Consider the following 13,995-nt stretch of genomic DNA (forward strand, 5'->3'; position numbering starts at 1 on the left):
AGTGGGGAGGGTCCTCCCTAGATAGCCCTTCCCATCATCCATCTTGTCTGTGGCATGTAGCATGGGAAACTGGTGTGTATGTGAGAGAGAGAGAGTTTAACCAAGTCTGTTCTCCTCAGAGAGAGGTGTGTTAATGGAAACAGCACAGAGTGGATTTCCTTATATGTTCATAGGACAGTAGCCCAAAAGCATCTAAATATCATAGTGTGAGTTCTTATGAATTTATAATAGGTAATACCTAACAGTCTGTGGTACTGTATATATGACGGAAATGGCTTGATCTCTTAATATAAAACAGGTTTGTTACTGTCACATCCAGATTTTTAAAGTTGTTAAGTTCATGTTGTGTTTATAGTGCTAAGTTTCAGTTCATTATAGAGCTTTGTTCAGGTTTGATTCATCCACATGCAACAGTGTACTACAGTTAACTTCATCACATTTATGATCTAGATACATAATAACAAGGGTGGACATCTACTGTGAGTTCTCAGGGTTTTTTATAGAAAGGACTGCCTGGGAAAAAAAAAAAAGAAGAAGCAGAGCGAGAGAAGGGAAATGGATAAAAATAATCCTCTGTTGTTTAAAATGTTCATATAAAAGTTTGCATGTAGAAATAGACATACTATATAGCAAATTTCAACTGTTTGATTCCTTGCATCATTGCAAAATGTAAACTATAATATCGCCTAGGGCTGGGCAATTTGGCTTAGAATCAAAATCTCGATTAATTGAACATTTTAACCCGATTACGATTAATGAACGATTATTTTATTTATTAATAAATTATATTTAATTATATTTATATAATATTTATTTTTTTGCCCTCATAGTTCACTGACAAGTTTTGTACAGTAAATATGCTCACATATTACAAGCGAGAGATTTTTGGATGAAGGGTGCATTACTTGATTTTAAAATAATTGAAGGAAACACACTATCTACGATCTATGATTATTAATTGAACATCAGTGTTGAACAACTGAAATTAAAGCAAGCATTGCTTAAAACGAAAAGTCACATTTTTCTTAAATTAGTGAAAATAAATAACTTGCACTATTGGAAACAAAATAAATAATTTTCAATGTTTTTCATATTAAAAGTAGAAAATAAGCAATATCTCCTCTAAATAAAATTACCCTTGTATATCCTGTAAATACTTTTTACTGTATAAATACTGTTTAAGCTCTCCATCGACATGTCGGCGGAATAACGGAACGGAGCGCTTGTGTTTTTTAAAGGGAAAGTAATTGAAATAATCTTCCTGGAAAAATTTTAACGATTATAGGTTCTGAATGTCGATTTGGATTATTTTTCGATTAATCGCCCAGCCCTAATATCGCCCAGCTCTATCTGCTAAATGCAACTATGAGGCATTAAGAATTTATCAACTTTTATCATGATTTTCTTCAAAGCTGCTTTGAAACCAAGAGCTGCACAAATAAATACACTACCAGTCAAAAGTTTTTGAACAGTAAGATTTCTAAGTCTCTGCTTTTCACCAAGTCTCTTGTGCTCACCAAGCCTGCATTTATTTGATCCAAAGTAAAAACAGTAAAGAAATATTTTTCCTATTTCAAATAACTGTTTTCTATTTTAAAATAATAATACAAAAATGCAAATCAGCATATTAAAATTATTTCTGAAGGATCATGTGACATTGAAGATGAATAATGATGTTGAAAATGTAGCTTTGATCACAGGAATAAATTACATTTTAAAATATATTCAAATAGAAAGCAGTTATTTTAAATAGTTTAAATATTTTACAATATTACTGCTTTTGCTGTATTTTGGATCAAGTAAATGTAGGCTTGGTGAGCAGAAGAGACTTAAAAATCTAAATGAAGAATCTTACAGTTCAAAAACTTTTGACTGGTAGAATACATTTTAAATTTAAAGAACAATGCAAGTGATTTTACTGATATATTGCTTAAAAAACTACATCTTATATCTGAAATACCATCATGCACCCTGATAAACACATTTTGTACTGAGCAGTTTTTGTACTGTGGCTGTTTTTTATTCTAAGCCTCAGGGTATTTTTCCTTCTGGAGGTAATTTAGTGGTATTCATTGTTGGAATATTTTTCTGATTTCTTTAATTTAATAATAATCCAGCACTCTTGGTCTGTTGTGGTCTCTCAGCACTAGCCTTTGTCCTATGACAGTATTCTGTGTGGCCATAGTGTTTGCATTGTATTGATCAGCATAAAATCGAATCAAAATTTTCTGTGCTTAACGATGAAGTCAGTTTCACACTCTTTTCTCTCTGTGTGTTTACAGCTGGACCCACAGACGGTGCAGTCCAAAAACTGGCATATGGACGTCATAGAAATGAATGGGGTACTTTACTTACCATCAAACATATTGATACCTTTTTTTGCATTATTGCCGTACACTGTGATTTATCTCATTTATGGTTCCTTTTCAGATTAAAGTGGAGTTTTCCATGAAGTTTACAAGTCGGGACTTGAGTTTGAAGCGGACGCCATCTAAAAAACAGAGCGGCGTGTTTGGTGTCAAAATCAGTGTTGTAACAAAGTGAGTGAAATCCCAAGACTTAAAGTTTGCATATTTTCTAAATGCATGTTATTGCATGTTTTTTAGAAGTTTGTTGTTATTTCAAGCTTCAGCACAACTTAAAACATTCAAAATATACTGCATCAATACACTACATCTTTATATGGGATTTAGGCTTACTAAACAGCAACATTTGTCAAAGCCCACACAGTTTCTCTTTTCAGTATACATCATTTACATTGAGTTTGCCTATTGCTTTTCTCAGGCGTGAGCGCTCCAAGGTGCCTTACATTGTGCGGCAGTGCATTGAGGAAGTGGAGAAAAGAGGGATTGATGAAGTGGGCATTTACAGGATCTCTGGAGTGGCCACAGACATCCAGGCCCTCAAAGCTGCGTTTGATGCCAGTAAGAGACTCTTAACCAATTACATTTCACACACTCAAGTAACTTCTATATGGGCCATTATACAAAATTGGTGCAAACTGCTGTCCCACAACCAAAAAACACATTTAAAAGACATGTAAGTATTCAAATCTTAGATGTTTACTAAGATCCTTTTATTATCTATTGCATTTTATTCCATAGTTTTTTTTAAATATCTTACTGATTTAAAAAAATAGCTGCATTGTAAAATCCAGCATTTTCATGTCACTACCGAAACAATGTATGCCTTAGTCCATTTAGCCCATCATTTTGAGGTAAACATCTTCAATTAGTATTAAAAATCTGTGTGTAACTTTAAAGAACGTCACTACCGAACACCATTTTTCTATAAGTAAGCTCATTTTTTGTGAGTTATTCCATAACATTTGTTATTCCATAACATCCATGTGTGTACAACTGTTCAGAACTGTGCTAGCTTACATGTGCTAACCAAGTATCTAAAATTGTCACTATCGAAACAGTCACAACCGACCAAAACATGGGATGTGTTGTCAAAAATAAAGTAATCTGAATTATCAACTAAGATGTTATGATAGTGATTGGTTCAATGTATATTCAAACTAATGAATCCTTACTTTAAAATCAGTATGATCAACTTTACAAAGAAAAATTGGCTTCGAAATACAAATCTCATAAATCACCCTTGAAATGTTTTAAAATTTGTATTTGTTATTGATTTACCTCTGAAAACTTTTTAATACAATAGAAAAATATATATTTACACGGAAAATGTTAATAGGTCAATGTAACCCTTCTTAAATTATATATTAAATTATAATTATTAAAATCATATTAAATTATATATTACTGTGTTTCGGTAGTGACAAATTTGGGGAGAGGACAAATATTCCAAAACTTAGAAATGCAATATAAGATTTTACTGCCCATTACTAGAAATGTGTACCTTGAATATTAAAGTATATATTTGCATACAAAATTTGTAAAAAAAAAACATGACTTTGAACCAATTCTGTAGAATGGGCCATATATGCAAAAGTATAAAATGAGCCTTTATTTTTTATTTTGTGATTTGGATATGAGTGGTACCTTGCAGTCTGAGGGCAGCAATTTGCATCAGCATTGCACACAGTGATATTTAGTTAGATCCTTTTAGTCAGATTTATCTCCATTTGTTTGTTCCTTATACATTTTTTACTGTGCTATGATTTCCCATCAGTCTCCTCTGGCTGTTTTCTTTTTCTCTGGTTATGTGAGGTCAGTGTAGGCCTGTGTGTTGAGTCTAAAAGCAGCAGCAGTGTTGTGGGAAAGGCCACGCCGAGGTCTGACCCCTTCCAGCTGTCAGCTGGCTCGATAAACACACACACACAGAGTCTGTAGGGAGCATCCAAAGCTGTACCGTCAGCTAGCATACATATGTTACTCACTATTATGTCATATGTTATGCCGGGAGCTTTTTACTCAGCCTGCATAAGTGTTTCCTGCAGCATTTGTTATGGCAAATCTCTTGTCTCTCTCTCAGATACCAAAGATATCCTGATGATGTTGAGTGATATGGACATTAACGCCATAGCAGGGACACTGAAGTTGTATTTCAGGGAGCTGCCAGAACCTCTTCTCACAGACCGGCTGTACCCGGCCTTCATGGAAGGCATTGGTATGACCTTTCACCTGCAAACTCTTTCACACTTAAAACTGCAACACATGATTAGTAGCACATAAGAGTCATTTAAAATTGAGGAGACTGAGGTTTAATAACACTTCTCTTCATCACAGCTCTATCAGATCCTGCAGCAAAAGAAAACTGCATGATGCATCTGTTGCGGTCACTACCAGACCCAAATCTTATCACATTCCTCACCTTACTGGAACATCTGAAGAGGTGAGAGCCCCCTCACACACACACACACACACACACTGTCTATCTATCTGTCCTATATTGCCCCAGACCAACCCTACGCCTAAATCTACCCCTCATAGGAAACTGCATTTTTACATTCTCAAAAAAACCTATTCTGTATGATTTATAAGCTTGTTTCCCTATGGGGATCTTAATTTAGCTCCCCACAGTGGCACAAGTCCCCATGAGTCAGTGTGTATTCAGGTTTAAGTTCTCATTGGAACTTTTTAGCCAACATTATTGTAGTTTTCACTTTCACATGATCCTCCATAAAGTATACCAATATGCTGAGTTATTGTCAAATTTATTGTACTCCGTTATAAATAATGGTTCTTATTATGACTTATTGAAGATTAATATTTTTGTGGAAATCATTTGGTGAATAGAATAGTAAGATTATAAATGTCTTTATGATCACCTTTACAATTATTTCAGTTTTCTTTTCTTTCATTTATTTTATTTTATTTTATTTTAAAACTTACTTAGCCCAAACTTATGAATATGTGCACCATGGTTTCCACAGAAATATTAAGCCATGATAGCTACTTTTCAGTTTTCATTTTGACATTTGTTTGATGAAAATACAGTAAAACAGTAATAAGTGTTTTAAATTTTATTTTTTTCTTTCTGATGCAAAGCTGAATTTTCAGCCACCATTATTCTAGTTTTCAGTGTCACAGTATCTTTCAGAAATCATTCTAATATGCTGATTTATTTTCAGTTTCATGGTACTCAGTTATTAATGTTTGGTTCGTATTATCACTTACTGCAGGTTCATATTTTGTGGAAATCATTTGACAGACAGAAAATTCATAAGAACAGCATTTATTTGAAATAGAAATCTTTTGTAAGATGTCTTTATGGTCACTTTTACAATCATTTCTATTTTCTATCTTTTTTTCTTATCTTTCAATAATTTTTTATTTTTATTTTTATTTTTTTTAAACTAACTTACCCTAAACTTATGAGCATCATGGTTTTCACAGAAATATTAGTAGTAGTAGTATTAAGCCGTAAAAACTACTTTTCTGTTTTCATTTCGACATTTATTTGATTACAATACAGTAAAACAGTAATACTGTGAAATATTTTAGTGTTTTATGTTCATTCCTGTGATGCAAAGCTCAATTTTCAGCCACCATTTTTTAAGTTTTTAATGTCAACATGATCTTTCAGAAATCATTCTAAAATGCTAATTTGTTATCAAGTTTATGGTACTCAATTATTAATATTAGTTCTTATTATATTACAAAATTTTGTGGAAATAATTTGATGAATATAAGTTAAAATAACAGCAATTATTTGAAATAGAAATCCTTTGTAATATTCTAAAAGTCTTTTTTCTGTTATTTTATTTATTTTATTTTATTTTATTTTAAAACTAGCTTATCCCAAACTTTTTCTCACATGATCCTTCAGAAATCATTCTAATATGCAGATTTCTTGTCAATTTGTGCATCGTTTCCACAGAAATATTAAACAGTAAAAAACTACTTTTCTGTTTTCTACATTGAAATGTTTCTTGAGCACCACATCATTAAATCAATTTCAGATTCTGACAGATCACATGACACAAAAGACTGAAATACTGGCTGCTGATTAATTCCAGCTTTTTTCCGGAAAAAAATACATTTTAAAAAACATTCAAATGAATAGAAGACTTGAAATGTTGTTGACAGTGTCTCCTTAAAACCAGTGGTTTCATATGAACATCAGTTCAGTCGCCATCATAAATACTCAGGGTTCTGTTTTATTTTAGTCTGTGTGAAACTGCTGTCGCAAATTACACTTCATTCTGAAACGTCTGCAATTAGCTAGCAAGGCCTTGGGTTTATAAACACTGTCACAAATAATCTCTCTGGAGGCCTTATTGCTAACTATAACTGCTGCCCATTAACACATCACAGACACAGCAGCAAATGCTGGATAGAGTTAGCAACACTGCTCACTGTGGACACCTGCTGGACAACTCTGTACATCACACCTGAGCTACAGTACATGCATCGAGTTGTTATAAACGGTGTTCAACTTGATTGTTTAATGCGATGTGGCTCTGTACTGATGTTCGTTTCCTCTCTTTTCAGGGTGGCAGAGAAGGAGCCGGTCAATAAGATGTCTCTGCATAATTTGGCCACAGTGTTTGGCCCCACTTTGCTGAGACCCTCAGAGTCCGAGATTAGTAAGGCTCACATCACGCTGGCCTCTGACATCTGGTCACATGATGTCATGGCACAGGTCAGTCCTGGCTTATATACGCATTGTGTTTTACACTATCTGAAAGAACTCCTGGAGTCTTTCCCAACTTGGATATATCATATATCACTCTGATGGGCTGTGGTTTAGTGTGTTTGACAGTTTGAAGATGCACATGGTTATTACAGTGATGCTGATGTGGTCTGTGATTATTCCATCATCTTTATTTCCATCCTGTCATAACACACTGCCCACAGGCTGAGAGCAGAGTGCTGGGCATCTTCAGCTCACTCGTGTATTTATGTGTCACTTATGCAGAGCTGCAGGTTTATTGTGTGAGTGGATCTGAAGAGACATTTTGACTTATTTGCCATTATGGTTTGGGCATGATATGTCAGAAACTTAACAGCCTGAGTCAGTTGAGGTTAACCAATTTTCACTGAAAGTACAAATCCTGGGAGACAATCAGGAGTCATGCACCCACTATAGTTTTTTTCTTCTTCTCTAAACAATAACATGTCAAACTTAAATGACTGCAGTACATGAACCCTTTGGGCATAATTTTGGTATATTTTAAAAGAAGACACTTGGGAATTTTATGTCTGCCTGTGTATATATATATGTGTGTGTGTGTGTGTGTGTGTGTGTGTGTGTGTGTGTGTGTGTGTGTGTGTGTGTGTGTGTGTGTGTGTGTGTGTGTGTGTGTGTGTGTGTGTGTGTGTGTGTGTGTGTTTGTTTCTTGGTCTCAATAATAATGATGATGATGACTATTATTATTATTATTTATAGTTTGGAGCTCATATACTCCTAGTCTTAATACTACTACTACTAATAATAATAATTATAAACAACAGTTGTATTATTATTATTATTATATAATAATGATAGTAAGAATAATAATATTAAATATCATTTATAATAATAATAATTATTATTATTTTTAGTTTAAAGCTCATATACGCCATACTACTACTAGTACTACTAATAATTTTAAAATAATTATATTACTATTATTATTATTATTATTATTCATTAACATTGTTGTGCTTAGGAGCTCACACTTTCTCAGACTTTATAAAAACATTATTATTATTATTATTTGTAGTTTGGAGCTCATATACTCCTAGTCTTAATAGTACTACTACTACTACTACTGCTAATAATAACAATAATTTATATTATTATTATTATTATGTATTAATAGTATTTTATTATATTTATTATACTATTTTTGTCTTAATACTACTACTACTACTACTAATAATAATAATAATTTAAAGATAATTGTATTACTATTACTACTTACCATTATTTTTATTAGTATGTATTAATAGTATTTTATTATATTTATTATACTGTTTTGTCTTAATACTACTACTACTAATAATAATAATTAAAAAAAAATATTGGATTACTACTACCACAACCACCACCACCACTATTATTATTATTGTTATTAATTATTTTATTTTATATTTTATTATTATCATTTTTATTTATATTTTGGAGCTAATATACTCCTAGACGTAATACTACTACTACTACTACTACCACCACTATTATTATTATTATTATTATTATTCATTTTTTTTTATAGTAGTAGGAGTAGTACTTGTAGTTTGGAGCTCATATACTCTTAGTCTTAATACTTTTACTACCAGTAATACTAATAATAACTATTACTAATAATACAAATTGACAAATAATTGTATTATTACTACTACTATTGTGTATCCTAAAAAAATATATTGTGCTATTTCACTCAATATGATATTATTTTACTTAAACAAATGGTGTATGGCTATAACAGTAATCAATATCTATCAAAATACTGAGTATTATAATACTAGATGTCTCAACACAGATTGAAGTGCATCAACACAGAGTGAACTGCAGGTGCATGGCGTGGGGCAGCACCAGTGAACTTAAAATGAACCAGTGAACTTTGGGTGACTTCCAACATATGACAGATACATGTAAACAGGTTTGATATATGAACCAATGGGACCACCTCCAACTAATTGGAGACCCATGGGACCGCCTCCAACTACTTGGAAGCGGTGGAATAAAACTTACTTTTAAAAAATGTCTGACTCAACCAAAATCCACCATTAAAAAATGGGCCAGGTGGACCAATAAATAATTGTGGCGAATCAGACAGGCATAACCAATAAAAAACCGGAATTACCAATTTTGGATAGCATGGATGGGTATAAGTATGGATACCCTGACAGACAGAGGCGAGATGCGGTGACCGTTGTCTCGGCTTTGTTGTGCTGTTCAATAAAGTCTTATTTTGGCATCTGGAACTCTGTTTTTTGAGCCTTTTTGACTTTATTGAGAGAATTCATCATCTTTGCTCCACGACACTACTACCATTATTATTAGTAGTATAATTGTAGTATAAAAGTATTTTTGATATTTGTTACACTATTTTAGTCTTAATACTACTACTACTACTACTAATAGTTATAATAATAGTAATTTAAAAAATATTGTATCACTACCACCTATTTTATTATTATTATTATTATTATTTTTACTATTAATCAACATTTTTGTGCTTAGGAGCTCACACTTTCTCAGATTGTATAGTAACATTATTATTAGTAGTAGTAGTAGTAGTACCTATAGTTTGGAGGTCATATACTCTTAGTCTTAATATTACTACCAGTAATTATTACTATTACTACTAATAATAGTTGACAAATAATTGTATTATTGCTACTACTACAATTATTATTATTATTTACAGTTTGGATCTCATATTCTTAGTCTTAAAACTACTAAAAATAATATTATTAATTCAAAAGTAATTGTATTATCACTACTAGTAATACCATGACGTACTTGACGATTATTATAATAAATAATGTTAGGACACAATGTTTTGCTCATTCCCCTTTCGTCAGTCAATACTAATTCTGAACTTCTAACACAGATCTTGCCTGTTCCATGCTAAAAAGTAGTAGTTTCCAGTTACTCGATTAGACTAAACTCACAGTGGCAATCATGCAGAAGTTGGATGAATAATGCATACTGTATGATTGAGAATGTTAGTGTCATGATAGTATAATCATTGCATGGCTGTAATCCTTCTCTCTGTTCACAGGTTCAGGTATTGCTGTACTACCTGCAGCATCCACCCATATCCTTCGCTGAGCTGAAGAAGAACACACTCTATTTCTCAACTGACGTCTAACCCCAACCACAGACTCCCTTCCTCTCCAACATTGTCTTTTTTGTGTACAAAGCCAACGGTCCTGCAGGGGAACAGAAAGAGACTGTGGCCACTCTCCCCTGTGTTTGTTGTCTCCAGTCATGTTCATGTGTAAAAGGGAGCTTAAACTTCACTCCAGCTCGGAGAAGAACTGAAGCAAGAGGAGAGGAGCATCTCGAGCGAGCCCAGGATTCACCATCACCCTATACAAATGTTGCACTTATATCACACAGGTGTCCTGCCAAACACAAACACACGTCATATCACGTCAAACACCCCGTTTGCCGTCCCGTCCGAAGGTTCGCATCCTAGGATGTTGCAGATGCATGCTGGGATGTCTGCGTCTGTTGTGGCATCTCCTCTAAAGCCCAGTTCAGTGATCCCGGAGCTGGAAGTGAACTGCAATTGCTCTCTTCCCCAAGAGACATTCCAGTAAACATCAGCATTTACATGTTTTATAAATATTATTTGTTTTGTTTTGTTTCATAAGCTTTTGTGCATGTGATACGAGGACAGTGAGCTGTGTGTGAGTGTGTGTGTGTGTGTGTGTGTGTGTGTGTATGTGTGCATTTGTTCAAAATACAATCTCATGCTGCGAGTGTTTTTTTTCTGGGCAAAGCATTGAAATCCCAGATCCTTCCTCGTCCAAGTACATCCAGGCCAAAAATTGCCCTATTTATTATGAATATATACATTAATTGTGCCTGTACAGTTCAGTACACTTTGAGACTCTATAGAGTCCTTCATTTGCAATTTTTGGTCTGTTTTTTTATTCGTTTTAACTTCCTGTCGGTAAAGACTTGATTATACTGTAGAAGAGAAAAACCAACAGTTAAATCAGCCAGCTTTTGGGACCAGTCGTGGTATGCAATGTAGTGAGATTATACTTGGAAAAATGCAAAATTATGTCTTGATTTGGAGACAAATCATCTCCTGTCACGTTTGCAAGTTGAAGTGTCTGGTGATACTTCAGTTTATTCTGTAGAAAGATCCGTGTTACTGCCCTTTTTTGCATGTTCACCTTGTCAGAGAAAAAGTGGGCAAGATAACACAAAGGTTCATTTTCTTGTTTGTATTTTGATTTTATTTAATTATTATTATTATTATTATTATTATTATTGTTTTTACTCCACTGCTGAGGACCACTGGCAGAGCGGAGGGAAAAATGAAACTTTTCTGCTATAAAGCCAGTGACATGTACTTCATAAGCACTGTTAGATTGCAGACTATTTGATATTTTAATATAAAAGGAAATTAAAAACTGGTGTATTTTATTTCTGTCGGAAAGATATTGAGTATACTGTATTAACAAGGGTAAATGTTGATGTGACCTTTTTTTCCCTGTTTTTAGTAAAATAAATAAAAGTGTACATTGCGCACAGCAAGTTTTTGTTTTCTTTAAAAGGTCTCCTTGAAGTCAAATATCTTGAATATGCTTATGTGGGGTGACTTGACACTACAGGTGTGAATTGTTGGATAAGAAAAAAAAAGGCACAGTATTCAGTGCATAGCTGTAAAAACTGGTATATATTGGACAGCATTGCATATAAAAAGCATATACAAATCTAATAAAACTGAGTAAAGCAGTGTTACATTACATACACAACTTCATAACAAAATTATGAACCTGACTGCACTTCTGTGAGATGAATTAAAGGGGCAAGTCAGATCCCATTATACAATGGCAAAGCCTGACCTCACAAATGGGAGCAAATCCCTGCATCCGTGATCCAGTATCTCATTATTTTAGTAAAAAGGATTTTATTAGTTTAAATGATTTGTGTCGTTGCAAACCTATAAGACCTTCGCTCATCTTCAGAACACAAATTAAGATATTTTTGATGAAATCTGAGAGCTTTCTGACCCTGCATAGACAGCAATGCACACAAAAAGTATTCTTGTGGCTTTATAACATTAATTATAACGTCAATTGCGTTGGTGTCTATGCATATAACATATAACTAGGCAAAGACATTTCAATGTTATGTTGTGCCACTTTTTTCTGTGTTTCCTATAAACAGATTAAATATACTTTAATTATTACTATATTTAGTCATGGATATGGATATGTGTTATAGTCACATTTTGAATATTGTAGAGTTCATTTTCAGCAATATTCTGTTTAATGTCAACACAACATGTTATATATATATATGATCCTTCAGAAATCATTCTAATATACTGATTTGCTGCTCAAGAAACATTTATTATTATTATTATTATTATTATTATTATTATTATTATTATTATTATTAAAACAGTTAAAGACATTTTTTCAGGATTCTTTGATAAATAGAAAAATCCAAAGATCAGCATTTATCTGAAATAAATACCATTCAAAACCTTGGAGTATAATTTTTTAGGAAAGAAATTATAGAAATTAATACTTTTATTTAACAAGGGTGCTTTAAATTGCTCAAAAGTGATTAAAATACATTTATAATTTCTATTTCAGATAAACGCTGTTCTTCTGAACTTTTTATTCATCAAAGAAACCTGAAAAAATTCTACTCAGCTGTTTTTTGAACAGCAAATCAAAATATTAGAATGATTTCTAAATGATCATGCGACTGGAGTAATGATGCTAAAAATTCCATTTGGAAATCACAGGAATAAATTACATTTTAAGATATATTCAAATAGAAAACAGTTATTTTAAACAGTAAAAATATTTCAAAATTGTTTTTGCTGTACCCTGGAGACAAAAAAATGCAGGCTTGGTGAGCAGAAGAGACTTCTTTAAAAAACATTAAAAAATCTTACTCAAAAACTGCTGTGTGTGTATATATATAGTGTATGATCTAAAAATGTTTATTATATATATCCTAAAAAAGAAAAGAAAACACATATGGGAAGCTAAAAAAGTAACCCATTTTGAATTCACCTTATAATTTTATGTATACCATTTTTTTAGTTTAAGTATAGCCTGTTAATAGCACAACTGAATAAACTTTGTTTTTGTTAAAGTTGTTTAGTGTTAGGCTATAATTGTTTGCTTATATTTTGTCAGGTTGTTTTGGCAGCTTATTTGTAATAGCAAAAGCTGGTTTGTACTAGTTGAAAATGTTACAATGTATACAAATGTCAGACAGACAGACAGCACGTGGGCTCAGTCTGGCACGTGCTGCCCAGTAAAAAACCTGATCAAAACAAACAGGAGCGCGTGCCTGACCCTAGTGACCTTGTGACGACCTCGGTCAAGCCCGGGTCAGATATCCAGTGCCCCAGACAGACCGAATTCCTGTCTGAAGTCTTTAGACGATTCCCCTATAAATAGATCTGGATGATGATGGGTGATACACCCCTGACTCTAACTGAACATGATGCAGTCCTCCTCTCTGACCGAGCGCGACAACAGCATCCCCGCACCTGACGGATGTTTCCTCATGTGGCGGGACTACATGGATCTCCGCAGGACCCTGTCTCAGCTGCTGGAGCATCGCGACCAAGGACAAGCCGGAGCTGAGCGTGGGACGCCCCCGGAAGGTTTCATCAGAACCGGTTCCATCAGCAGCGTCTCCAGCACCTCTGCCTCCACCTCCAGCCTGCGGAACTCCCGAGACACCTGTGGATTCTGCCGACAGAACGGAGAGACGCCGGTGGTTTACATGAGTCACAAACTGAAAGCCCGAGACGGACGGATCCTCTGCCCGATCTTGAGGAGCTACGTGTGTCCGTTCTGCTCCGCCACCGGGGACTGGGCGCACACCCGCCACTACTGCCCGCTGAGAAACGCACCGAGGAAGACCAACAACATGTGA

General features: G+C 33.9%; 2 protein-coding genes across 6 annotated transcripts in view; both read left to right on the forward strand.

The window, feature by feature from the left end:
- The window catches only part of abr (ABR activator of RhoGEF and GTPase), a 225,784-nt gene extending 214,169 nt beyond the window's left edge, over positions 1 to 11,615 (forward strand). For all 5 annotated transcript variants that reach the window (XM_073839571.1, XM_073839572.1, XM_073839573.1 and 2 more), the window contains 7 exons: positions 2,283 to 2,342; positions 2,431 to 2,540; positions 2,785 to 2,924; positions 4,444 to 4,578; positions 4,698 to 4,803; positions 6,906 to 7,056; positions 10,127 to 11,615. In XM_073839571.1, coding sequence (XP_073695672.1) covers positions 2,283 to 2,342; positions 2,431 to 2,540; positions 2,785 to 2,924; positions 4,444 to 4,578; positions 4,698 to 4,803; positions 6,906 to 7,056; positions 10,127 to 10,216 — 792 coding nt within the window. In that variant the 3' untranslated portion in view covers positions 10,217 to 11,615. The remainder of the gene's footprint in view (positions 1 to 2,282; positions 2,343 to 2,430; positions 2,541 to 2,784; positions 2,925 to 4,443; positions 4,579 to 4,697; positions 4,804 to 6,905; positions 7,057 to 10,126) is intronic.
- Positions 11,616 to 13,554: 1,939 nt separating this feature from the next.
- Positions 13,555 to 13,995, forward strand: nanos2 (nanos homolog 2). Its single transcript, XM_073839352.1, has one exon. The coding sequence runs from the start codon at positions 13,555 to 13,557 to the stop codon at positions 13,993 to 13,995; it is 441 nt and encodes a 146-aa protein (XP_073695453.1).

This window comes from Garra rufa, chromosome 5 (assembly GCF_049309525.1).
Source record: "Garra rufa chromosome 5, GarRuf1.0, whole genome shotgun sequence".
Classification (NCBI taxonomy): domain Eukaryota; kingdom Metazoa; phylum Chordata; class Actinopteri; order Cypriniformes; family Cyprinidae; genus Garra; species Garra rufa.